We start from the raw sequence: 26,956 nt of genomic DNA on the forward strand, positions 1-26,956 counted from the left end.
GTAAAAGGGAGTGCAATAGCGGATTTTCTAGCCAATAGAGCTCTAGAAGATTACGAACCTCTGAACTTTGATTTCCCTAATGAAGATCTGGTGTACGTGGCAACCACTGAAGAAGACCATCAAGAAGGTTATCCTTGGAAGCTAAACTTCGACGGAGCATCAAATGCTGTGGGTAACGAAATCGGGGCAGTCTTGGAATCCCTAGACGGTGAACATTATCCCTTCACTAGTAAATTGGATTTCGACTGCACAAACAACATGGCAGAATACTAAACATGCATTATGGGAATACATGCGGCCATAAAGCGTAAAATCAAGGTGTTAGAAGTATATGGAGATTCTGTGCTAGTGATTTATCAACTCAAAGGCGAATGGGAGATGAGAGACCCCAAGTTGATCAATTACCGAAGTCTGCCTTGAATTAATCAAAGAATTTGATGATATCGTCTTCTGCTATCTCCCTCAAGAACAAAATCAGATGGCCAATGCCCTAGCAACTTTAGCCTCTATGATCAAGGTGAACAAACAAGAGGATGTGAAATCGATCCAAATAAGTATCTATGAGGCTCCAGCTCATTGTTACAACCTCGAAGAAGAAGAGAAAAATGATGATCACCCTTAGTACCACGATATCCTGTGATATGTAAAGAATCGTGAGTACCCCAGCCAAGTTACTGAGAACGACAAGAGAACGTTGAGAAGACTGGCTAGTGACTATGTCTTAGATAAAGATATCCTATACAAAAGAAGAAATGATCAGGTGCTGTTAAGATCTGTAGACGCTATTGAGGCTAAGAAATATTGGAAGAAGTCCATGAGGGCGTCTGTGGGACACATGCTAATGGCTTTACAATGGCCAGGCAAATTATGAGGTTTGGGTATTATTGGTCCACCATGGAAGGAGACTGTATTAACTATGCCAAAAGATGTCATAAGTGCCAAATCTATGGAGACAAGATTAACGTGCCTCCTTCACCTCTGCATGTTATGACTTCTCCATGGCCTTTCTCGATGTGGGGCATGGATGTGATTAGGCCAATTTCACCAAAAGCTGCAAATGGGCATCGATTCATCTTTATGGTAATCGATTATTTCACCAAGTGGGTGGAGGTCGCTTCATATGCCAATGTTACAAAATCAACAGTTAGCAAGTTCTTGAAAAAGAAAATCATTTGTCGATATGGAATGCCGGAAAGGATCATATCTGACAACGCATTAAATTTGAACAACAGCACGATAGCGGATGCCTGCAGTCAGTTCAAGATCAGACACCGCAACTCGTCACCGTATCGCCCGAAAATGAACGGTGCAGTCGAGGCAGCTAATAAAAACATTAAGAAGATTGTAGGGAAAATGACTGAGACTTATAAAGACTGGCATGAAAAGCTACCATTCGCCCTCTATGCTTATCGAACGTCCGTCAGGACCTCTACCGGGACAACACATTTCTCATTGGTTTATGGAATGGAGGCAGTTTTACCTATCGAGGTCGAGATTCCTTCCCTCAGAGTTTTTTCAGAGGTAAAGTTGGATGAAGCAGAATGGATCCAGTCCCGATACAATCAGTTGAATTTGATTGAAGAAAAGAGGCTAAGGGCTGTTTACCATGTTCAGATGTACCAAAAGCGAATGATGCGAGCTTACAACAAAAAGGTTCGTCCTAGTGTCATGGGTTGCGCATGGGAGCCCGTAACTGTAACACTCCTTACCCGAGACTGTTGCCAGAATCGAGCACGAGGCATTACTAAACTTATTCTATCCCTTAAATAGGTTTAAATTGTTTATTTAAGCATTTCGGAATGTGCTGCCATTCTGCGTCGTAGTCGCCTAAAAATTCATATCTTGAGTTCCGAAACTCAAAATTAAGATCCGTAAATTTTTCCTGAAACTAGACTCATATATCTATTTACTAATTTTTTTCATAGATTTTTGACTTGGCCAATTAGTACAGTTTATTAGTTAAAGTTTCCCCTGTTTCAAAACTCGACTACACTAACCTCTTGTTACTACAAACCATGTTTCTTCCTGTACAAAATTCATATCACTAAGCCGTTTATTTCTCTTAAAACTAGACTCAACAAGGATTATAACCATATAAATTATAACTTCTAATTAGTTTTGTAAAATTTATGGTGAATTTCCAAAGTTGAAACAGAGGTTCTAGAAATCGCTCTGACCTTATTTCACTAAAACTCAGATATATCATGAAATATAATACCTTTACCTATTTTTATTATTCCATAAGAAAATAGACATAATAAGCTTTAATTTCATATATTATTCATCTTCAAACTATGTTTATACAATTTTAGTTATTTTTCAAAGTTACGTCATTGCTGTTACTTGAATCTGTTTTAGGTTACTTTCACATTTTTCATAATTTTCATGTGATAATCACCATTCAATCATACATATTAATAAACATGCATATCATCGGCCATTTTATTAGCTAATCACTAGCAAGTATTTACACATCATTCATTGTTCATATTATACCAAAAGTGGCTAAGTTTCTATACATGCCATACACAAAACAAAACGCCTAATTATACCGAGTTATTTCTTTGATAGTGTGATCGGCCTCCGACGCTTTCCTTCGATCCCCGAGTGGCTAGATAAGTACTATAAGAAGAAGAAAATAAAGAGATTAAGCACTAGGCTTAGTAAGCTTACAAGCAAATAAATCACAACATTCAACATAATGGATAATTATGCATAATATCATCTAACATCATAAATTTCTTTACTTCTCAATTTCTATCTTCTTCTTTATTCCTTACCTTCTTTCTTACCCGACCTTTCCTTTTCATAAGTATAATCTACTTTTCCTTTGCTGTTAATTCACTGTAATTTAACTCGTATCCTGACCCGTTGAACCACTCGGAATACTAAGGATACTAGGTCGCTCCTGCTCTATCAATATCTCGCCAATGCCATGTCTTTGACATGGACTTACATGAATTATTCCTTTCTCTAATGCCATATATAATATGGACTTACATGGCTCAATCCTGTCTCCAAAGCCATATTTCTAATATGGACTTACATGGCTCATTTCGCTCGTCTCTGTCAACCCTAATATCCTAACATTCCTAGGGTTCAACCGGCTTTCTAACACTTTTCCTCTCATCACTTCACCTTAAATTCGACTTTAAATATTTTCATAACATAAATATATATATGCTGAAATTGACAATAATAATGTAAAATAAAAGAATATTGCATTTATTTATCAAACTTACCTCGATACAAAATGTGACTAAACTTTACAATTTAGTCCTTTACTTTTCTTTTCCCGATCTACTCTCAAATTTCGCTCTTCTTGATCTATAATAGCAAATTTAGCTTATTTAATATCAACATTTATCAAAACAACCCTTTACTCAAACTTTGGCAAAATTACATTTTGCCCTTAAACTTTCACATATTTGCACTTTTGCCCCAAGGCTCGTAAATTAAACTTCATCCTATTTTCTTATGTTTTATGACATGCTGATCATTTTTCCTTCTATGGCAACATCAAATTCACACACTAACATGTACTTATGACTATTAGGTATTTTTACCGATTAAGCCTTTTACTCGTTTTCACTTAAAACCAAGTAGCACAAGTTGTCTAACATAATTTAAAACCTCATATTCCATCATAAAACATCAAAATACACAAATTTCACCTATGGGTATTTTTCCAAATTTGATTCCTAACTTAAATTATTGCTAGCATAAGCTTTATCGAGCTACCGGACTTCAAAAACGTAAAGATCATTAAAAGCGGGCTTGGAATCACTTACTATGAAGCTTGAAAGTTGAAGAAACCCCAGCTATGGAGAGAGGTAAGGTTCTGCTGGTAACTTGAAGAAGATGATACAATTTTATCATCTTTTTACCTTTTCATTAATGTTAATAACCAAATGACCAAAATGCCCTCCTTACTAAACTTTCAAAAATTCCTTCCATGTCCTAATTTTGTCCATGAACTTAAAATTGGTCAAATTACCATTTAAGATCTCCTAATTAATATTCCAAAATAATTTCATACTAAAACTTCTAGAATGCAAGTTTTGCAAATTATTCGATTTAGTCCCTAACCTCAATTTAAGCACTTTATGCATAGAATTTTATCACGAAATTTTCACAGAATCATGTAATCATACCATGAACCTCAAAATAATAATAAAATATTTTTTATTTTATTTTTTTTTACCCTGAATTTGTGGTTTCACAACCACTGTTTCGTTTAGGCCCTATTTCGGAATGTTACAGCAACCATGACACATCTGTGTGAACCATCAAGAAGGAAGGAGGTCATTTGGCCCAATCGGACCGGCCCGTTGCTTGAAGAGATTGAAGGCCCATTTACAAGTTAGACAAATATAAGATATTATTTTATAAGATTACATATCTTAGATAAGATATGTAATCTTAGAAGATATGATTTTATATTCTTAAAGATTTGGTGGTAGGTGCCCTTTAATCATAGCCATTGATGTACTTAATTTTGTACCGTTGGATTTGGGGAGGCTCAACTATAAATAAGAGACCTCTTCCCTCATTGTAAATCACTTGAGTTTTGAGTAAGAAGAATCCTTGAGAGCATTCACTCAAACTTTTCTCTCTTGTGTTCTTATTTTCCCTGGCTTGTTCTTGTCTCATTCTTCTTTCATCTTGTTGGCTTTGAGTTGCTTTCGCTTGAGTTGTGTTTTGGGAGGAATTCTGTTGAATCCTTCTTTTGTGGAAGTTAGGCTGACTTAGGCATTTTTGGAGTAAGAAACTGCCTAAGGCCGCACGGATTCTGAGGCAAGAATCTTAAGTCCGTGACAGTTGGTACCAGAGCCAGTTCGAAAGCACTTTTGAGATATGTTGAAAGAAGTTGTTGATCAGAATGAGCCAATGGAGACCCGTGGGAGGGCTAGAAAGGCTAGTCGATCGAGGGATATGCTCTCGAGCTTGGAAATTCGAGTGGTTAATCTCGAGGAGTCCGTTGGTGACATGAAGGAGACACTCGAAGTGGTCCTAACCCGTATGGAGGAACTGAGGAAGATAGCAAAGAGTTTGTGTTGGACTCCCTCAGATCCACTTCGGACAAACTGACAGGGAGGGACGAAGCTCTTGAGGCCCTGCTGACTGCCATGAAGGAAGAGATTGCTGAGCTTAAGGGGGAGCTCAGAATCTGTAAGGCTGCCCTGGGAAGTGGGATGTTGGCTTCGGGACTGAAGCAACATCATGTGGATGTTCCAAAACCCGAGAAGTTCAAGGGGATTAGGTCCGCAAGAGAAGTGGACAACTTCCTGTGGGAATTGGAGCAATATTTTCGAGCAATTGGCATTGAGGATGATGCCACCAAGGTAAACACCGCTTCAATTTACTTTTCTGATGTTGCTCTCTTGTGGTGGAGACGTAGGTCCACGGATGAGAAACGTGGAGGAACGACCATTGGAACTTGGGAGGAGTTCCAAAGAGAGTTGAAGAAGCAGTTTTATCCACAACATGCCGAAAAGGAGGCTCGTGCTAAATTGCGTCGGCCTACGCAACAAGGCACTGTTCGAGATTATGTTCAGGAATTCAACGAGTTGATGCTTCAAATCTCAGACTTGAATGAGAAAGAAGCATTCTATTGGTTCGAGGATGGTTTAAAAATGTGGGCCAAGCAAGAGTTGCGTCGCCTAGATATCACCGAATTGACCGAAGCTATGGCCAAGGTAGAAAATTTCTATGATGTTGGGGGAAGAAAGTTTGATAATAATGATTCTTCCAAACCCAAGTCGAGACCCAAAGACAATGGTGGGGGAAACAAAGATCAAAGGGAAAAGAATGACGAAAGCCCAAAGTCTAGTCAAGGTAAGCCTTGGGATAGAAAAGGACCAATGAAGTGCTTTCTTTGCCAAGGCCCACATAGAATGAGTGTCTGTCCAAAGAAAGCTGCTTTTCATGCCATGGAGGCGCTCGAAGAAGCCGAAGATGACACCAAAAGCCTCAATTCGATATTAGGAGGTGTCGAAGAGAAGTCAAGCAATGGGTTGATGTTTGTGGACATCATCGTAGCTGGCAGAAAATTGAATGCACTTGTTGATACTGGTGCATCTGATTTATTCATGTCTAAAGAAATGGCAAAGGAACTTGGCCTTAGAATCGAGGAAGATTCGGGACGAATCAAAACGGTGAATTCAGAAAGCATTCTCATAACGGGTGTGGCAAAAGGGGTGAAACTCAAACTTGGCGAGTGGACGGGCAAAGTGACCATTAAGGTATCCCACTTGATGATTACGATTTTGTAGTTGGATTAAGTTTACTTGACAGGCTTAATGCGGATATTCACCCTTTCGAGAACTACATGACCATCTCCGATACAAATCAACGATATATGGTGAGAATGAAAAGGAAAGGAAGCATGGATGGAAAAACCTTGTCGGCAATTCAATTTGCCAAAGGAGTCCATCGAAATGAAGTCTCCTACCTAGCTACCTTGAGAGACAATATGGATGATAAATTCAAGGTGGAAATTCCAAAGGAAGTGGAACGGTTGCTAAAGTCATTTCAAGATGTAATGCCCATAAAGTTGCCCAAAAGATTGCCACCTAAGAGGAAGGTGGACCACAAGATTGAGCTGTTGCCCAATGCTGAACCACCAGCAAGGGCGCCATATCGGATGGCTCCACCGGAACTAGAGGAATTGCGGAAGCAGTTGATAGAGCTTTTAGATGCCGGGTTCATTAGACCATCTAAAGTCCAGTTCGGCGCACCTGTGTTATTTCAAAAGAAGCATGATGGATCTTTGAGAATGTGCATCGACTACAGGGCCTTAAACAAAATCACTATAAAAAACAGGTATCCCATTCCTCTTATTGCAGATTTGTTCGAATCAACTTGGTAGCGCGAGATGGTTTACTAAGTTGGATTTGCGATCGGGGTACCATCAAGTGAGAATAGCCGAAGGGGATGAACCCAAGACAGCCTGTGTAACTAGGTATGGGTCCTTTGAGTTCTTGGTGATGCCATTCGGGTTGACAAATGCTCCGGCCACATTTTGTACCCTAATGAATAAGGTATTACAACCTTTCTTGGATCATTTTGTGGTTGTTTATCTTGACGATATTGTGGTATATAGTAAGACGCTCGAAGAGCATGTGGGACACTTGGCGGAGGTGTTCCAAACTCTACGAGAAAATGAGCTATATGTCAAAAAGGAGAAATGCTCCTTTGCCAAACGAGAAGTGCCATTTCTAGGCCATATTGTGGGAGGGGGCACAATTCGAATGGATGAAAGAAAAATTCAAGCAATTGCCGATTGGGAGTCACCAACCAAGGTGACGGAGTTGCGGTCTTTCCTTGGATTAGCAAATTACTACCGTCGCTTCATTGAAGGCTATTCCAAGATCACTGCACCCTTGACGGACCTGTTGAAAAAGGACAAAGTATGGGATTGGGACCTTCGGTGTGAGAAAGCCTTCAACCAAGTGAAGCAAGCGTTGACGAGTGAGCCTGTACTCGCATTGCCCAATTTTTCAAAGGCGTATGAGGTACGCACAGATGCTTCAGAGTATGCGATTGGAGGGGTGTTGATGCAAGATGGGCATCCGATTGCTTTCGAGAGTTGAAAGCTTAACGAGACGGAACGGAGATACACGGTCCAAGAAAAAAAGATGACGGCAGTGGTGCATTGTTTGCGCATATAGAGACACTATTTGCTAGGTTCCAGGTTAGTGGTATTCACTGATAATGTTGCAAATAGCTATTTCTTAACCCAGAAAAAGTTGTCCCCCAAGCAGGCTCGTTGGCAGGTTTTCCTAGCAGAGTTTGATTTTAGCATGGAATACAAGCCGGGGAGTGCCAACATTGTGGCTGATGCACTTAGCCGAAAAATGGAATTCGCAACGATAAGCCAACCTGAGAGTCCCTTATTAGAGCGCATTCAAGAAGGACTGTCTCATGATCCCACGGCTAAAAATCTAATGGAGCTTGCTAGAGATGGAAAGACGAGGCAATTTTGGCTCGAGGGAGAATTGCTATACACTCATGGGCAACGTCTATATGTGCCTTAACATGAGAATTTACGAAGGGAAGTCATGAAGAAATGTCATGATTCAAAATGGGCTGGCCATCCAAGAATACACCGCACCTTGGCTCTATTGGAGGATCGATTTTATTGGCCTCACATGGGTGATGATGTGGAGACCTATGTGAAAACTTGTTTAATATGCCAACAAGATAAGGTTGAGTTGAAAGCCCCTGCTGGTTTGTTACAACCATTGCCCATTCCGGAGCGCCCATGGGAGAGCTTGTCCATGGACTTTATCACAGGCTTGCCTAAATCTGATGGATTTGCGAGTATTTTTGTTGTGGTGGACAGGTTTTGAAGTATGCAACTTTCATCCCGCAACCAAAGAGTGTCTGGCGAGGAGGCACTCGCTTATTCCTTAAACATGTGGTAAAGTATTGGGGAGTACCACAGTCTATCATCAGTGATCGAGATGGGCGATTCACGGGTCGGTTTTGGACAGAGTTGTTCAAGTTAATGGGCTCAGACTTAAACTTTTCCACTAGCATGCATCCCCAAACTGATGGGCAAACCGAACGAGTGAATGCATTGTTGGAGACGTATCTTTGACACTATGTAAGTACAACACAAAAGGATTGGCTAAAGTTGTTGGACGTGGCCCAGTTTTCGTACAACTTACAACGAAGTGGGGCAACGAACCAGAGTCCATTTGAGATAGTGACGGGGCAACAGCCGCTTACACCCAATGCAGTTGCAACTCGTTATGCGGGACCGAATCCAGCAGCTTATCGATTTGCGAGGGATTGGCAAGAGCAAAACGATCTAGCTAGAGCTTGTCTACATAAGGCAAGTAAGCGCAACAAGAAATGGGCGGATCGAAATCGAAGGGACGAACAATTTCAGGTAGGTGACCCAGTTCTTGCCAAACTACACCTGATTTTGCGACATGATGGGTTACACAAAGGACTTGTTCGGCAGTATGAGGGGCCATTTCGAATTGTGAAGAAGGTAGCAAGGTGGCCTACAAGCTTGAGTTGCCTAAAAAGCTTAAAGTTCATCCAGTATTCCATGTGAGTATGCTTAAGCCATTCCATGAAGATGGAGAAGACCCAAATCGAAGCAAGTCTAAACGAGCACCAATGGGGGTAAAAGTCGCATATGATCGAGAGATCGAGAACTTTGAAGCGGATCGTATGGTCAGACATAAGTACTACCGACCGCGGCGCGAATACTTAGTCCGATGGAAGGGATTCCCGGATACTGAGATGAGTTGGGAACCTGCTGAAACCTTGTGGCAATTCCAAGACAAGATAGATCGATACCATGCGGAGGACGCGACGAGGGCGTCGCTAGATTTGGTGGGGGAGAATGTCACGGGTTGCGTATGGGAGCCCGCAACCATGACACATCTGTGTGAACCATCAAGAAGGAAGGAGGTCATTTGGCCCAATCGGACCGGCCCGTTGCTTGAAGAGATTGAATGCCCATTTACAAGTTAGACAAATATAAGATATTATTTTATAAGATTACATATCTTAGATAAGATATGTAATTTTAGAAGATATGATTTTATATTCTTAAAGATTTAGTGGTAGGTGCCCTTTAATCATAGCCGTTGATGTACTTAATTTTGTACCGTTGGATTTGGGGAGGCTCAACTATAAATAAGAGACCTCTTCCCTCATTGTAAATCACTTGAGTTTTGAGTAAGAAGAATCCTTGAGAGCATTCACTCAAACTTTTCTCTCTTGTGTTCTTATTTTCCCTGGCTTGTTCTTGTTTCATTCTTCTTTCATCTTGTTGGCTTTGAGTTGCTTTCGCTTGAGTTGTGTTTTGAGAGGAATTCTGTTGAATCCTTCTTTTGTGGAAGTTAGGCTGACTTAGGCGTTTTTGGAGTAAGAAACTGCCTAAGGCCGCATGGATTCTGAGGCAAGAATCTTAAGTCCGTGACACTAGAGAATTCCACGAGGGAGACCTAGTATTGAAAAAGATCCTGCCCATACAAAAAGATTTTAGAGGAAAATGGATGCCAAATTGGGAAGGACCTTATGTGGTAAAGAAAGCCTTTTCCGGTGGAGCATTGATATTAGCTGAAATGGATGGCAAGACTTTACCCAATCCTGTGAATTCAGATTCGGTTAAGAAATACTTCACCTAAAAAAAAAAGAAAAAAAGGGGAGAGGCCAAGGTGAAAACTCGCAAAGGGCACCTTGAGACCAAAGGGGTTTTGAATTGAAAACCCATAAAGGGCGGTTCAAATTTTGATCAAAGGTGAGGCATGCGATGGCCTTATGATACCTAAATTAACTAGGAGAAGAGATGTTACATCTTGGGGCATCTACGAGGGTACTCTAGATCCCCTAAACACATATTGAGCAAAAAAGGAGTCCTCAAGAAGTTAGTACAGAGAAGCTCACGCTGCGATATCTGGGCACCTATTCCCTTTTTATTCATTTTTTATTCCAGCAATGTTTGTTGACTGTGATTAATCTATTCCCTTCAAATTTTGTTTCTGATAAATTTCAATTTTGACATTGTTATGATCATTTTCAAGCATTTTGTATTGAAATGATGATTAATGGACTAAAGCCATTTTCGCAAAAAGAGTTCTGTGTATTACTCTGAAAGTTTCTAAATAGTACATGAACTTGAAACAGGGCTATTATTTAGGACTAACCAAACTTAAAGATTGGAAACATTTGAGAAGAAAGAGTTTAAAGTGGGATTACCTCTTCGGATTTTCGGTTTAAAGATCTGAGTTGAACAAGAAGACAGGGTACCATTTTAGTGAAAGAACCTTGATGAATAAAGAGTAATGGCAATCTAAACATTAAAAAAAAGGATTCATGCTCACAACATGCTGCACTCATGCATTTATAGATCATTCATAGCACATCTAATTAGGAACATTTGATTCATTTTAATCATAGCATCCTAATTCTTTGGCATAAGCATAAACACATGGAACTGATTCTACAGGTCATGTCCCTAGCATCGGTGAGTTCACAAGCTTTAACCCCCTAAGCTTAGGGTAACAAGCTGAATTTATAGATCTTAAACCCCTAAGCAGTAGGAAAACAGATCGAGGATGGTGAGCCTAAACCCCTAAGCAGTAGGGTAACAGGCTGAAGATGTACAGATCTTAACCCCCTAAGCAGTAGGGAAACAGATCGAAAGCAACAAGCTTTAACCCCTAAATAGTAGAGTAACAAGCTGAATTTTAAAGATCTTATCACCCTAAGCAATAGGGAAGTAGATCAAAAGACGGTGAATCTTGCCCTCCTGAAATTGCAGTGAAGCAGATTCAAACCACCAAACCTTAAACCCCTAAGTAGTAGGGTAACAGGTTACATTTACAAGATCTTAACCCCCTAAGCAGTAGGGAAACAGATCGAAGGCAACAAGCTTTAACCCCCTAAGTAGTAGGGTAAGAAGCTGAATTTTAAAGATCTTATCACCCTAAGCAGTAGGGAAGCAGATCAAAAGACGGTGAATCTTACCCTCCTGAAGTTACAGTGAAGTAGATTCAAACCACCAAGCCTTAACCCCCTAAGCAGTAGGGAAACAGGCTGAAGATCTACAGATCTTATCACCCTAAGCAGTAGGGTAACAAGCCAAATTTACAGACCTTAAACCCCTAAGCAGTAGGGTAACAGGCTGAAAATCAAATGTTTTCTCCCTGAAACAGCAGTGGAGTTGATCCAAGCCACAGCAGATCTCCTTGAAGTTTCAGTAGAATTAATTAAAGTCACATGTCTTATCTCCCTAAAGTTGTAGCGGGGCAGACTGAAGATAACAAATCTTATTTCCCTGAAGATGCAGTGGAACAGAGTAAAGCTAAATAGACAGATCTTATCTAAAGTTACGGTGAAGCGAATCAAAGCAACAGTTCCTATACCCCTGAGGATGCGGTGGATTGGAATGAAGCTACTTGAAAGAAGATGGGCACCGAAGAAGTTGAGACCCAGTGGGATAGGCAAATTTGGCCCTTTTTTAAGTCTTTGCTCCATTCTCGTTACACAACAACGAGCAAAGAGGGGCAGCTGTACAGGTCTAAATCTATCTACCCAACAGAAACCATTTTCAAACCCACATAGCCCGACTTAAACCTAAAACAAATAAAAAACTAAGGCCCAAAACAATATGGCCCAGACCCTAACCCTAATCTGACCCAACTAGCCCAAAAATTTAGGGTTTCAAATTCTAAAACCCTAAATCACCTAATCCCACCGCCCCCAGTCACATCTCCTGCAAGCACCGCCACTGTGCCACCGCCCCACTTGCACCTGCAGCATTGAAAGAGAAAGAACAGTGTGCAGAAAAAAAAAAGAAGACTTGTAAAAAACAAGTTATAAAAACCACAAAGGGGATCGGGTGTAAGGGGCTTTTTTTTACTCTTGATTTTCATTCTATTCAAAAGATATAAAGAAGATTAACAATAAAAAAGGCTTTGTAACACAAACACGAATCAGCAGTAAGGAGTATCAAAGGCCGATCTAAAGGTTTATTTACCGTTTTTATTTTACCCTTTTTTCTTTACTTTTTTCGAATATTGTTTTCGTATATCACTCCTATTTTATTAAAAATAACATACATATATTAAACAAATATAAAATAGAAAAAAAAAGAGAGAAAAATTTACCCTCGGGCGATTTTCGGTCACCGTGTACGGTGGCCGGCGCGGCGGACGACACGGGGGAGGACGGTCGGGTCCTCGCCGATTTCTGGGCTGGCAGAGAGAAATGAGAGAGGGAAGAAATAGTTTTGGAGAACAAAATGAAGAAATGAATTTTTTTTAAGAAATTTTGCCTTAAATAGCCGATCAAAACGACGTCGTTTTGGTCGGCCTCCTTAATGCCAAAACGACGCCGTTTCACGTGACCCGCGCGAGACCCGACCCAACAACTGAGGATCCGCGTGTTTCTACTGTTTGGGATAATTGCTCGCGTAGTCCCTCCTTGTTTCTATAGGGTTTTAATTTAGTCTTTGACCATTTCTTAAATTTGCCTCTTAATTTTGATTTTGCTTCAGTTCGGACCTGGGACCATTTGAGGGACAGACATTCAGAACTGCGTCGTTTTGGGTATGGAAATATTGCCCCATATAGCCCCTACATTTCTTTCTCATCCTGATTTGCCCCAAACGTTCCTTTTTTTAATTCAGTTTAATCCTTCTTTTCTTTGTTTTTTATTTTTTGTTTTGTTTTTTAAATTTTAATACCATTTGTGCTGTTATATTTTATTATTGTTATTCTATTATTCTTGCCTATTGGTATCCCATTATTATTATTCTTACTTGATATTTATACATATATATGATACATATTATATGGTATTATTAAAAGCTTTTAATATTATTGCTTTCGTTAATATATATTTGTATGTCACACGTATATACTTTTTATATCCCATGCTACACATATGTATATCAATACTATGTATATTTCGTCTTTTCTAAATAATATATGCATGTATATATTTTTATATATTATGTATACATTTTTTATATATATGTATATATATATACTATGTGCATACTTTTGATCGTGTCATGTATTTGTCTTTCATATATATGTATGTACATTATGTATATACTTTAATATATTATGTGTATATTTTCTTTCAGATATTATATATATTATGTATATGCTTTTAAATATTATTATATATCTATTTTCAATATACATTTATGTAATGTTTTTTATTATTATCATTATCATTATTATTACTAATATATATATGTACTATGTAATTTTGATTATATTACGTATACATTTTATATTACGATATGCACCTTTTAATATTGTACTAATATTATTATATATATATTTCTTTCATATATTTCTTATAACCTCTACGTATGTACCTTAAAACCCATATATGTATATAATTTTATATCATTATTATCGTTATCATTGTCATTTTATTTTTCTATTTTTATATCTATTTATTTATTTCTTTGCTTGCGTGTTCGATTATTTCATTTTCTCCACGTATGTGTTTACATTTATATAATACTTAACCTCGTTATTGTTTCATCTTTTATAACTGTTCATGTTATTGTTTTGACACTATCATTATATTATTATATGTGTTAATACCATAATTTGCTCTTACATTTTACTATAAATCACATCATGTTTTTTTTGATGCCTTAAAATAATTCTTTCATAAAAGTAATATTCCGTATTTAGTAATTCGAGATAATCGTGCCCAAACTTACTAGGTTTCGATTTTTCTCATTTAACCTAGATAACGGAATACTCTTTTGAATCGCTATACGAGTTTTGAAATGTCTATTTCCGGAGATACGAAGTGTTGTGCCCTAACTTACCGGGTATGATACTTTGTCACCTCGAAATAAGAATTTGTTTTAAAACAAAGGCAATATTCGGTGTTTGAGAATTCGGGAAAACGTACCCTAACTTACTGGGTTTCGATTTTTCTCGTTTACTCTAAAAAATCGAATACCCTTCTAACAAGTTAAAATACGCAAATTTTAGGCAAGCTCGCTCTCGAAAATTCAAGATGTCATGTCCTAACTTACTGGATGTGACATTTTATGTTTTGAAACGAGAAGGTCTTTAACATTTGAGCATTTTTTACAAAGAGGGATCGTATTTCAAAGTTCTTTCGAGTTTTCTAATCTTCGACACTAAGACACTAATTAATCAACTAGGTATCAATTTTTAGGCGTATCGACGGTGCTAATCCTTCCTCGTGCGTAACCGACTCCCGAACTCATTTTCTGATTTTCGTAGACCAAAAATTATCGTTTTAGTAAATCTTAACTTTTATTAAAATGTTTAATTTGAGGTGTCCCGATCACACCTCATCAAAAAGGATTGGTGGCGACTCCAGTTTTTTTCGTTTTCATTTTCAAAATCCAAGTCGACTCCCGCTTTCAAAAAAATGGTTACGACACTTATTATCATATTTATAAAAATCCTCAATCAACCCAAAAAAATAACCTCTTCAAAAACTATCATTTATCTTGCTTTAAACATGATGATAATGGGAATTCTTGTGTTTTGATTTTCTGCTATTTTACTCTTGGTTTCGAGCTACCAGCCACAACTTTTAAAACTTTCGAAACGCTTGGTTTGATTCTCATTTCAGGCGAATCAATGGAGGTACCATTAATCTATTCTTCTATTTGTTGGCTAGAGGAGAAGAGTAAGCAATTGTGATTTTAATTTGGTTAAAATATGCTATAAGTCTATGTACCTTTTAAAAATTAGGAATTTACTACATGTACTTTTATTTCATAGAATTTAATCTCTCTACTTTTGAAATTTCAAAATTGGGTCTAACTATTAATACTATTATTTTTTAATTAAATTTGATATGACATTTTCTAAATAAATAAAAATACTCACTTAGTAGTCATGTAACTAAAAATGACTTTTAATTAACTTGAAATTTAACAAAAAATTATTAATGTTAACAATTGGACCTAAATTTTAAATTTAAAAGTAGAGAAACTAAATTTCATAAAATAAAAGTAAAGGGACTAAATTCTTATTTTTCAAAAAGTATAAGAACTTGTGGCAAATTTTAACCATTTAATTTTTTTTTTTTCTTTTTGCCGAATTCTAATTTAACAGGGTATAGAAAAAATTAAATACAAGTGTGAATATATGAGTGAAAGAGCACAAGGGGCAGAGGATTTTCATTCCAAAACTCGACAGACTTGAAGTATACAGTGTGAAATATTGTAATTCTATAAATAGTATATTTTAAATACTGCCACATAATTTTTTTAATCCTTAAAATTTTAATTATTCAAACAAAATTAATATATGATCTTTTCTTCCCTTTTTTTTTTCCTTTATTTTCTTTTACAATTATTAAACTAATTTTAAGCAAAGTCAAAAACCCTAGCCAAAAAAGCTTACAATGTTGATGGGACTTCCTTGGCCTTTGATCTCTATTTCCTGCATCGTTTTGCTTTTGATATTGATCCCATCAGTTTTCAACTACAAGTCGCAGTGGAACAAATGGACCATTATCTTGCATTTCATCTTGGTTGAAGTGCCTTTGCTTTTGCTTATCATCCTCGCCCACTTCAGGGATGGTTTACCCTCGGTTAACATTTACAAGTTGAACTTTCTTCGTTGTGGTGTTGGCCTGGTGGTGCCGCCAGGCCTCCTGCTTGTGCTGCTGTTTTTTCTGATAATGGCCTATTGTTTAAGCCCTTCTTAAATAGTTCTAGTCTTTAATTTCTTCTTCATTCTTTTATTATTTTGGTATAGAAAAGGTTGAATGATTGAGGGGTATTTGAAGGTTTCAATTAAGTTTTGCAGATGTGGATGCTGGAAAACAGAGAATTTTAATATGTTTGATGAAATTTGCTATGTAATATATATAGTTTGGTTGGTGGATGCAAATTAATGCTTTTCATTACCTGCTGATTCTCTAGTTCTTGTGATGTTGAGAGAGTTTTCTCTATTGATTTAAAATTACTTATGTGAATATTTGTTAATTCATACAATCATTCTTAAGTGGGTAATATATTCAAATGAAAGCCTCCCTAAATTTATTCTAAAGAAAACCTCAAATTAATCCATCTAGGGCAAAGTCCACACCAAACTCAACTCACATAATCTACAATCTTATCATATTAGGTGATATAGTTAACCTTATAAGACATTCACTTTGAACGATAAATCTACTGATCAAAAAATAACATGTGATTTTTTTTTTCATTTTATCCTTAAATCTTAATTTATTCTTTTAATTAATATGCACAATTTAATTATTTTAAAGTTAAAAAATTTAGATTTAACTTTTCTTTTATCTTTCTTTACTCTCAGCTTGCCACAATTTAATAAACTTTATTTGTCATTGAGTAGTAATAATATTCTATAAAACAAATTTATTACCATCAATATACAATGGAAAACAAAGGTCCCCAAGAAGTAACGAGGATATTCTTTAATAAAAGTGTAAAAGTTACTGGAATTTACAAATAGGGTTGATGATATAACTTCATGATGAACTTCATAAATTGTCCAACTCTGGGTGTACTGCATTAGCATTGCTTTTGTTTCTGAAAATTTTCATGTAAATGTACTGTTCCACAAATTTAGGTCGTCTCCATTCTTTCATAACATGAAAGTTTTTGTAAAGTAAAGAAGTGAGGAACAAGAAACAGGCTATAGCTAAATAAATTCCGCTGATAAGGAATAAGCCTTGAAAGTCTCTTACTGTAAGTGAATTCATACTACCCAAAGTATTATCTGAATCAAAATCAATGATGGGACTTTTGAACCACTCATTTTCAAGCTTTTGAAGCGTCCCATCTTGTCTGAGTTTTGCAATTTCCCTTGATATGTCATTAGCCATGGGTGAACCTTTTGGAAATGCCTGAAGATTTCACAATGAAATTAAAACATTAGGACTATGTACAAGTAAATAACTAGCCATCCTAGGTGCCAAGATTGAGATATCTCTTCACAAATGTATTCCTTGAAATTTGGATCCTCAAAATTTTGCATCTCAAAACTGGTTTTTTAATCTTTTCAAAAAAAGAAACCTATTTTATAAAATCTCAACACTTAAAGTTGTTCAGGAGACATCATAAATCAGAATTGTCTTTAGGTTGAACAACCCACCTAACTCGGTAGGCTTAACTTAGCCTAGGTTGAACATCGACAAGCAAACTTTTGCCCTGGGGCTAACTTGGGTTGACTCGGGTTCAAATTAAATAATAAAAATAATTTTATATAAATTTAAATATAAAATATAAAAATAACTTTTAAATATTATCTGTAATATCTATAATATATAAAAAACATGAGTTTAGAAAAACTTTTGAGCATGAAGATATTTTTATTTTATCATATTACTAAATTTACATTTAAAAATAAAAAAATTGAAGTAAAATAAAATATGTGATAATTATAAATTTAAAAATAAGTATAATTTACATTTACATTTATTAGTTAAAAGAAGTGTGATAATTTTAAAATAGAGTAGTTATTACTTGAATGAAACTCTAAGCATAAAAATATAAGAGAAACTTTGTGATAACTATAATTATAATTATAATTTAAACTACAAGTATTAGCTAAAAATTGTGCTAATTTTTTTTTTTAAAAGTTGTGGTAATTTTAATAATGTAAAATAGAGTTATTATTTGAATAAAATTCTAAACATTTTAATTATCAATTAATTACTATTAGAGTTAATTATGTTAATTATTTATTTTTTGAATAATGTTGTTTTGCATTAATTACATAAACTAAAACTATATTGTATGTTGAATATGTTTAAAATATTTTAATTATGATTTAAAAATTTCTTATAATAATATTTGAATTGATAAGTTAATATATTTTAATTCTATTCAATAATTCAAATAAAAATAATATTTTAAGTTAATTACTAAATTAAAAATACAATATTTAAAAATATAATTAAATAATAAATTTATAAAATCACATACAATGCATGAAGTTAGTATATATGAAATGAAACCAGCTATAGATAAGGGATCGATGGCTTTGCCCTTCTTGATAAATGGAAAAACTGCATTTATGACCCCTCATAAAAGGAAATAATTTCAATATTAAGTTTTTTTTAATCTCTTAATAAAATGAAATATATATTTGCCTAGAAAATGATAATGATTCAATTTAAGTTCTTTAGCATAAAATTTTTAATTTAAACTCTAAAAATTTTATAATTTTATTTTGATCTCTGAACACATTTTTTAATTTCATCCTTATATCAAATCGAGCCAAAGTCATCTTTAATTCGACACATAGACATCTTTACCTAAAACTCTATTGTTACATTATGTATGCATGTATGTATGTATGAGTACTTGAATAACTTACAAAGCCAAAGCCATTGGTAACAGGCATGACGTGGCCGACCATGGAATAACGTGTTGGATATTTTTGTCGCAAGATGTTGATGTATGGCATCTCCTCAATTATCGCGGAGACTCCACCATTTTTCCTTCCTTCCGATAAAGCCTTGGCATATTCTTCGAGAGAAGTAAGCCTGATAGATTTTGAATGTGAATTCGGGAAATTTAGATTGCCAATAGCTCCTTGGGTAACAGGGCCTGTTGCACGTCCTATGATGCTCTTCCCAGAGTTGAACTCAATCTGTTGAACCGTCATCATTGATGTCAAAGTGGCAGTGTAATTCGAGCCCAATATGAACACCACAAACACCCACAAAACAACCACTGATCTCGACAAGTTGCTCGATAATTTCTCCCCTACAAATTCACATTTTAAAGGAAAATTATATCAAACCTTGTTTCTAAATTTTGCTATTGAAACGTGGGTTTAGTGTAATTGTACCTGAACATCATTTATTCTTTATTTAATAGATTAAATAGACGGTTCAACAATTTACAAATAAAAAATTGAAATCTCATAGTAATTGGAAAAATGTTCCTCTATATAATAATGTTACTATGACATGTTAGAAGTGATTTTTTTAATAAAAAGAGTACGTCAATATTTTAATTTAAATAATTAATTATTTGGACTATTTAATTATATTATAAAATATACAACAAACCAGGCAAGCTAATTTGAGAAAAACAAATTTTGACCTAATGAGTGTAACTGTAGGAAAGCAAGAAAAACTAACTCGGAAGGAAAAAGAAGCCCAGTGGAAGGCAACAAAAGCATTTAGGAAAATGAAACAGAAAGAGGTGACATTTGGGAATCCAATCTGGAACTAGACGAAGAATTAAACCAGGTGCTTCTTTGTAGGAAAAAAAAGAAGAAGAAAGGTTTGAACAAGAAGATACAGTCTATGTATGAAATCCAAAGCAGCATTTTAACGACAAAGGAGAGAAAGAAGAGAGACAGAGTCATGCATAAGGAAAAAGAGGAAGGGAAGTTCTTAAGGAATATGAGAGGATTGTAAATCTATCCCAGATAAGGAAACAGAGGAAAATATCGGGAGAAGAAGAAACCTTGACCAGAATTTGGTGAGTAATTTACAAATTTGAAGCTTTAATTCTTTAACAGTTAGTAAGGTTGGATAGGGGAATATGAGGGTAGTTTCTTGGAACATTAGGGGTCTAGGAGCAGAGGTTAAGATAGCTTGGGTGAGAAGATTTATAAGGAAAACGAGGACAAACTTTTGTTTTATACAGGAAAGTAAAATGGAAGTAGTTTTTGAAGGAACTAATCGGGAGGTTTTGACATGATGACAATTTTGAATTTAGCTTCATGGCAGCTTGTGGTCGATCGGGTGGGCTAATATCTATATGGGATAAGGATTACTTTGAGGCAATTAGAATTCATTGTGAAGACAGAATGATAGTAGTGGAGGGTAAGTGGAAGGACGATGGTATGGAAGCGACAATGATAAATGTGTATGCATCGAATGCTATTTCTGAACAAAGAGTATTATGGGGCAAGTTGCAGGAGCGACGTAAACAGTTTCAGTCTCCTTAGATATTGGGTGGAGATATTAATGCTGTAAAAAATTGAAGGCGATAGTGGAGGAAGGTGATTCAGGATAAGTATGGGACCTTGGTGCAACAATGGAGATTCAAGACAGCAAACTTAAAAGAAATGTCCATCGTTTGGAGAGAAATTGTGGAAAATGCAATGGATGATAGAATAGCTATATGGACAGGTTAAGAGTCTTTGAGATGGGAGTTAGGGAACGACAAGACAATGCTGTTTTGGGAAGATACATGGTGTGGCAATCGTCCTCTAGAAGATGGATTTCCAAGGCTTTATCGATTGGCAAAACTCGAAAAAGGAAGGGTGAGAATGTATACAAGAAACGGGGGATTTAGTGAAGTAAAGTCGGAGGAATATTTTATAAGAAAATTGCTTGATATGATGAAGTAATGTTTGCAGGAGAATTTTTCGTGGATATGTCCGAACAGGTGTAGGATTGATTCAATTAAATCCAAGCCAGATGCATCATTTTGGCGGCCTCCTCCTCATGGATGTTTAAAGTTCAATATGTGTGGGATTGCAAATGAGGATAGAGCAGGATGTGGAGGAGTCTTGAGAGATAAGGAGGGTGTCACAAGAGCGTTATTTTCTGGTTCTGCAGCAGCAAATGATTCCGATGTGGTAGAGTTTGGCGTGGTGAAAGTATTGAAAGAGACATTGTAAAGGTTGGAAATGTTTGTTTTCTCGATGGCTGAAAAGAATGGAAACGAAATGGCATATTCCTTGGCGATTGCAGAACAAATCGAATGAAGCAAAAAAAAAAAAAAAAGATCGGCAATTGGCAGCATCTTAGAGCAGCAATTTTGGAGATAATAACCGCAATAACTGAGGTGGTGAAGGCAGCAAAGCTAATGAAATAGCAAGCAGAAATGGCAGCAACTTGAAGCACGAAACAGCACAAAAATTGAGGCGATAGGCAGCATATCGAATCAGTAAAATTGGAGCACCAAACGGAATCAAAGATCAAGCCAAAGAGCATTGAAGGAAAGCAGCTTACAGGATGGCATAAAGAGCTGCTATTTGGGTGAAATTACAGCAGAGGCTTCGATGTTTTGCTGTAGCGAATTTCCTAATTCGTACAATTCCATAGAGTTATTTTTAATAGCAAAAAGAAAATGTATGCATGAGAATGCTTACAATGTGTAAAAACAAAGATAGAGAAGGAGAAGCCAAACATCCTTCCAATTTCCCCATTTGATTGCCGGGTTTGTCGTTCAACAAATGCAGGACGTTCAATCAGCCAAATAAATAAAGCTGATAAGACATAAACTCCCACAATTGTAAGCCAAAGACCTGGTGAGAGTGGTTTCAAGAAAATCCACAAGTTTTGGCTCTCCTTTGGGGGTAGCCGAGTAACCATCCCGATCCCCATCTCGGTAAACGGCAAAGTAAAATCCACGTACAATGATCTATTTGCTGTGATCGTTATGTCCCCAGCAATGGCATCGTACTTGTGTTTTTGTTTATCCAACACAAATCAATAAAAGCAAGTGGCATAAATGAAGCACATAAAATTGTTAAGAACCATACCTGGAGATATAATTGGTAGACAAGATCACTGTAAGCCTCACCTATGTTTGGGTTATTATATTCGAAGGAGACGAACTCATAGGGCACTTTATGCTCCAAACCCGCCATTGCAGCTTTGAAAACCTCTATGCAGAAACCAGAGAAGGTGATATTGGTCTGAAGATCAATGTCCACTTTCAGTAATTGAGGGAACCCGTTTGATTTTGGAACAGCAATAGAGTCTTAGTGCTCGTTTGCATCCTTCGACCTTTGGGAATGGTTGATGTCCCACCAGGCCAGATTATTGTTTCGAAGCCGGAGCTTGAAAATAAATGCCTTCCATGGGTAAACCCGTGTGATAATTTGTTGGTGAATTTCCCTGTCCAAAATCCAACTCTTCTTTCCCCTTCAGTCCCTAACACATTCACTATTCCGAAATTGACCATTTGAGTAAAGTTCATCAGTTGTAGCATATCAAACTCCTTTGATTCTTTAATATTATAAGACCTGAAACCAATGAATCCTTGCATGTTTTCTAATATCGATGAATAATCTTTCAAATTCTGCAAGTGATTCCTGCACTTGGAGGTGACGATCCATGCATACCCTTGGCTAACCATTCCTAGCCTTTTCGCGTGTACGGCAATACGAGATGCTAAGACAGGTTCAACATGCACAACGAGTACCGAAGTTTCCATTGCTTTGAGCCTATGAAGCTCTTCAATTATGTGTTCGTCTTTGGATGAAGCAGCCACTGAGCTTTTATATGCAACCTGAAACTTTTTCTCTTCAAAGAAATCACTCCAATGATTGTCATTATGATCTTCGTAAATGAGGATAACCTTTTCCCATTTATGTAATTCTGCGAAAGCAACAATTCCTTTCACTTCGGCATGATCATGTGGTGGAGCTTGAATCAAGTATGGGGCGGAAATTGGGATTACTGGAATTTTGGTGTTATTCCCAAATTCAGCCAAAAACTTTGCTTCCAATGTTGATTTTTGCGCACTGAGGATGACCTTGACTTTGTTTTTTTCCCAGAGATTAAAAGCTGGATAGGAAAATGTACAGCATAAAAAGGTCAAATCGTTAAATAAGAACTTTTAGCCTAGGTTAAGAATCCTTTTATTTACATATAAAATTTTACGAATAATATTTTATATATTTTCATAGTCTTTATTTTTATAAAATAACTTATCTTTTAATAAGCGCGTAGTCATTTTTTAGAAAAGAGTCTTTCTATAGATAATTTTATTTTATATAAAAATATTAATGTTAATATTATTGTATTAATAATAATTTTATTTTATTTTAAAAATATTTAAAATTATTAAAATATTATATTTTTCAATATTATTAAGCATACATGTTTAATTATTTATATTTAGTCTTATAATAAATTATTAATATAATTAATATAATTTATCATGTTAATAGATTATTTAATATTTTAATTTTATTTTAATAATAACTTTTAAATAATATTCTTCACATATTATTGGAAATTTTCAATATTGATATTTTAATAATAAATATCTATTACAATTATAAATATATTAATAATAAATGTTTTGTAGTATAAAGGTTAAAATATGTCATAAGTTTATGTACTCTTCATAAATTTGTAATTTAGTCTCTATACTTTAATTTTCAAGAATTTAGTCCCTCTACAATCAGATTTGAAAATAAAGTCCAATTGTTGATTGTTCAATTTTTTGTCAATTTTGTTCATGTTACGTTTTAAATAATAAAAAATACTCACTCAAGAGTCATGTAACTAAAAATGACATTATGAACTTGAATTTAACAAAATATTTTTAATATATGTAAAAACAATGTAAAATATAAATTTATATATATAAAATAAACCCAATTAAATAATGAAAAGATAAGAAAATCTCAAAATGTATGTTTATTTCATTGAAAACAGCTTTTATGAAATTTTTTTAAGAAATCTGTCAAACAACAGAAAATATTTTACATAGATTCATCCAAAACTAAAAAATATTAACTTTTTCGTGAAAGTTAGTCATTTTCCAGAAATTATTTTCCAAAGCTATTTTCAATGAAACAACAGACCCTAAATGGATTTTGGAGAAATCCTAATCTATGAATATATTTTTATTTTTTATATATGAATACTATAATTTAAATTTTTAAACATATTTAAGCAGTATATGCTTAATCGTTTAATAAAAATTAATAAATACCAAATAAATAATATATTTTTTATTTAAAATTTTAAAATTATATAAATAGAACATACTTAAATTAATTATTTATAAATATAAATAAAATTTGCACTCTTGTTCCAGATCGAACTAAACTTGAAAAACTATGTATGATATATGGAACTTGAGCTAATTTTTAACTGGTTTATGAAGTTAAAGACAAAAGGCTTTTCTAATAATAATATCGGAATAACTCATTGATCTGCCCCTTTCTATTCAAGTTGTAGGAAGTTTCGTTTGCATTAATTAGTCTAATTAGACTAATGCCAAGTATATAAAACAACTAGTCGGTTAAATGGACTAATGCCAAGCATTTCAAAATTTTGACAGAATTTTTTTGTTAATTTTGGTATTAATTATACATGAAGTTATAAATTAATTCATCTTTTTAGTTTGATTATTTTTATTATTTTTATATTTTTGAATTTTAAAATTTTAATCTTAACATAAATTACAGTCGTTAAAGTCATTAACTGGATTTTCTGTGTAAATAATATGTGAAAATAGTAAATTGATATGACATTACATATATAATAATATGTTTGTCCTTACAATATTTTAAAAATAATAGAACTTAATGAATTTAGTACTTATCATTTGGTCTGGAATAAAATTTTAAAATTCGAAATGTGTAAAGACTAAAAATGACCAAATAAAATAAAATGATTAAATCTACAACTTATTCATAATACACGGATTAATAACAAAATTTAACCATTTTAATATTAGGAATGCCTTGATGCAAGAAAGTTTCAAGTACAAGTACCATGAAGGCCCTCATAATAGAAGTCAAATTGAATTTTGCCCTCTCTACTAAAAAATAAGTAAATTAGTCTCTGTACATTATACCAAAGAGTAAATTGGTTCTTCTGTTAAAAATTTCATCTATTTTTACTATTAAGAATTGGTCTCTATATGTCAACATGAGGTACACGTGACACGTTACGTGTGACTATTTTGTTATTATGACAGCTACACTGATTTCTAACAGTAGAAATGGATGAATTTTTTAACAAAAATGACCAGCTTGTTTTTTAATATAACATACATGAATTAATATGTTATTTTTTTGAGTAAAATGAAAAAAAATGCAAACTTATTCTTAATACAAAGGTCTCTATGATATTTTTGTCAAAAGTTAAATTTGGAGGATGAAAAAAAAAAGTAAAAGAAAGCTTATAATTAACCGGAAGATAAAGCAAGCAAAAGGTCCCCTTTGGAGTCTCTTGTATGGAGAACTATCCTCATTTGGTTGTCCCTACCAAAGCTATTGAAATCGGAAATCGCCATGGAAACGCGGCCATGGAAAACTTTGCCCTCCTTCGATCCCATATCAACGATTAATCCAACACCAACCTCTTCACCGTCCACCGCAGGTCCAAGGCCACCAACTCGGCCACTTAGCTCACAGAGGAGACTAAAGTAGAAAGGAAATAAGAGCAAAATTCGGCTCTTTATCATTAGGCCAAATGCTGTATTTTCTTTTTTGAATATTTATTGTTTTTTGTTCTTTGGTACCTTATATGTTTTAATTAATTTCCTTTATGAAATGTAAATAGGGAATATATATATCTATAGAGAGAGAGAGAGGTTTAAAAGTAAGAGGTTGACTTACTTAACAATTCACATAAGGTCTAAATATGATTTGTCTCACTTGAGTCTTTTTCAACTACTAGAACTATTGAATTGGTCCAAGTAATATCTTTGGATTCATACAACCTACTCGCTTCTATATCATATCATGAATCAGATTATTCATCCAAATCGATATGTTGGGTTCATATTAGATCATATATGAGTAGAAATTTAGTAAATTTTTTTTAAAATAAAGTTTAATTATAGAATTAATCTCTAAATTATACCGCTTTTCTCATTTAGTTACTTAAAGTTTTTTTGATAAAAAATTATGCCTAAACTATCAATTTCATCTCAATTAACTCAAAAGGTGTATGACATCTAGTAAAAACATATCACGTATCACATTATTATTTTTTAGGGTAAAATGAGACAAATTTATATCAACTCAAAATGTGTATGATATATAGTAAGTGTCAAAACCACCCTTTTTATTTAAAAAAAAATTAGGTTTAATGAAAATACGGGGGAATCGACTTTTTGAAAAATAGAAATATGGAGTCGCCATCGATCTTTTGTTTTGGTGTGATCGGGTCACCTAAGGATTTGGTTATTTTAATAAAATGTTTTGGTTTACTAGAATAACGATTTTGGTCTACGAAAATATGAGAAAATGGGCTCGGGAGTCGATTACGTATGAGGAAGGATTAGCACCCTCACTACGCCCAAAATTGGTACCAAATCGATTAAATACTGTCCTTAGGTCTAAGATAAAAATGTTTTGGAAATGTGGTTCTTTTCTAATAACGTTCGAGTGACCCGAGTTGATTGTCAAAAATCTTCTTGTTTCGATGACTACAAATTTATAATTTGAAAATCACAAAAGGATGCCCAACTATTTGGTCCAACGAAAAACCAAAACCCAGCACAGTAGGGCACGATTCCTCGAATTTCCGAACATCGAACATTGCCTCACCTTAGAAAATACGAGTGAAATTCCGAAGGGATCTTCAATTATTTTGAGCAAATGAAAAAGCGCAACCCAGCACGATAGGGCTCGATTCTCAAATCGCCAAACATCGAACATCGCCTTCGTTTTCAAGGTTTTAATAAACATGAATGAAAACCTAAAGGAATATTCGATTGTTTTGAACAAACGAAAATCACAACCCAAAGACGATAGGGCATGATTCCCGA

The 26,956-nt window shown here is 35.0% G+C and overlaps 1 protein-coding gene across 1 annotated transcript; it reads right to left on the reverse strand.

Annotated features, from left to right (window-relative positions):
* Positions 1–12,212: 12,212 nt before the first annotated feature.
* On the reverse strand, positions 12,213–25,645 carry LOC128295446 (glutamate receptor 1.2-like). Its single transcript, XM_053031026.1, has 8 exons — positions 25,372–25,645; positions 22,246–23,004; positions 21,975–22,195; positions 21,582–21,894; positions 18,840–19,231; positions 17,206–17,364; positions 12,392–12,405; positions 12,213–12,282 (listed from the first exon to the last, which is right to left on the reverse strand). Exons 1-8 carry the CDS (start codon positions 25,643–25,645, stop codon positions 12,213–12,215), a joined length of 2,202 nt encoding a protein of 733 aa, XP_052886986.1.
* Between the last annotated feature and the right edge of the window lie 1,311 nt (positions 25,646–26,956).

The sequence above is a fragment of the Gossypium arboreum genome, chromosome 7 (assembly GCF_025698485.1).
Source record: "Gossypium arboreum isolate Shixiya-1 chromosome 7, ASM2569848v2, whole genome shotgun sequence".
Lineage (NCBI taxonomy): Eukaryota > Viridiplantae > Streptophyta > Magnoliopsida > Malvales > Malvaceae > Gossypium > Gossypium arboreum.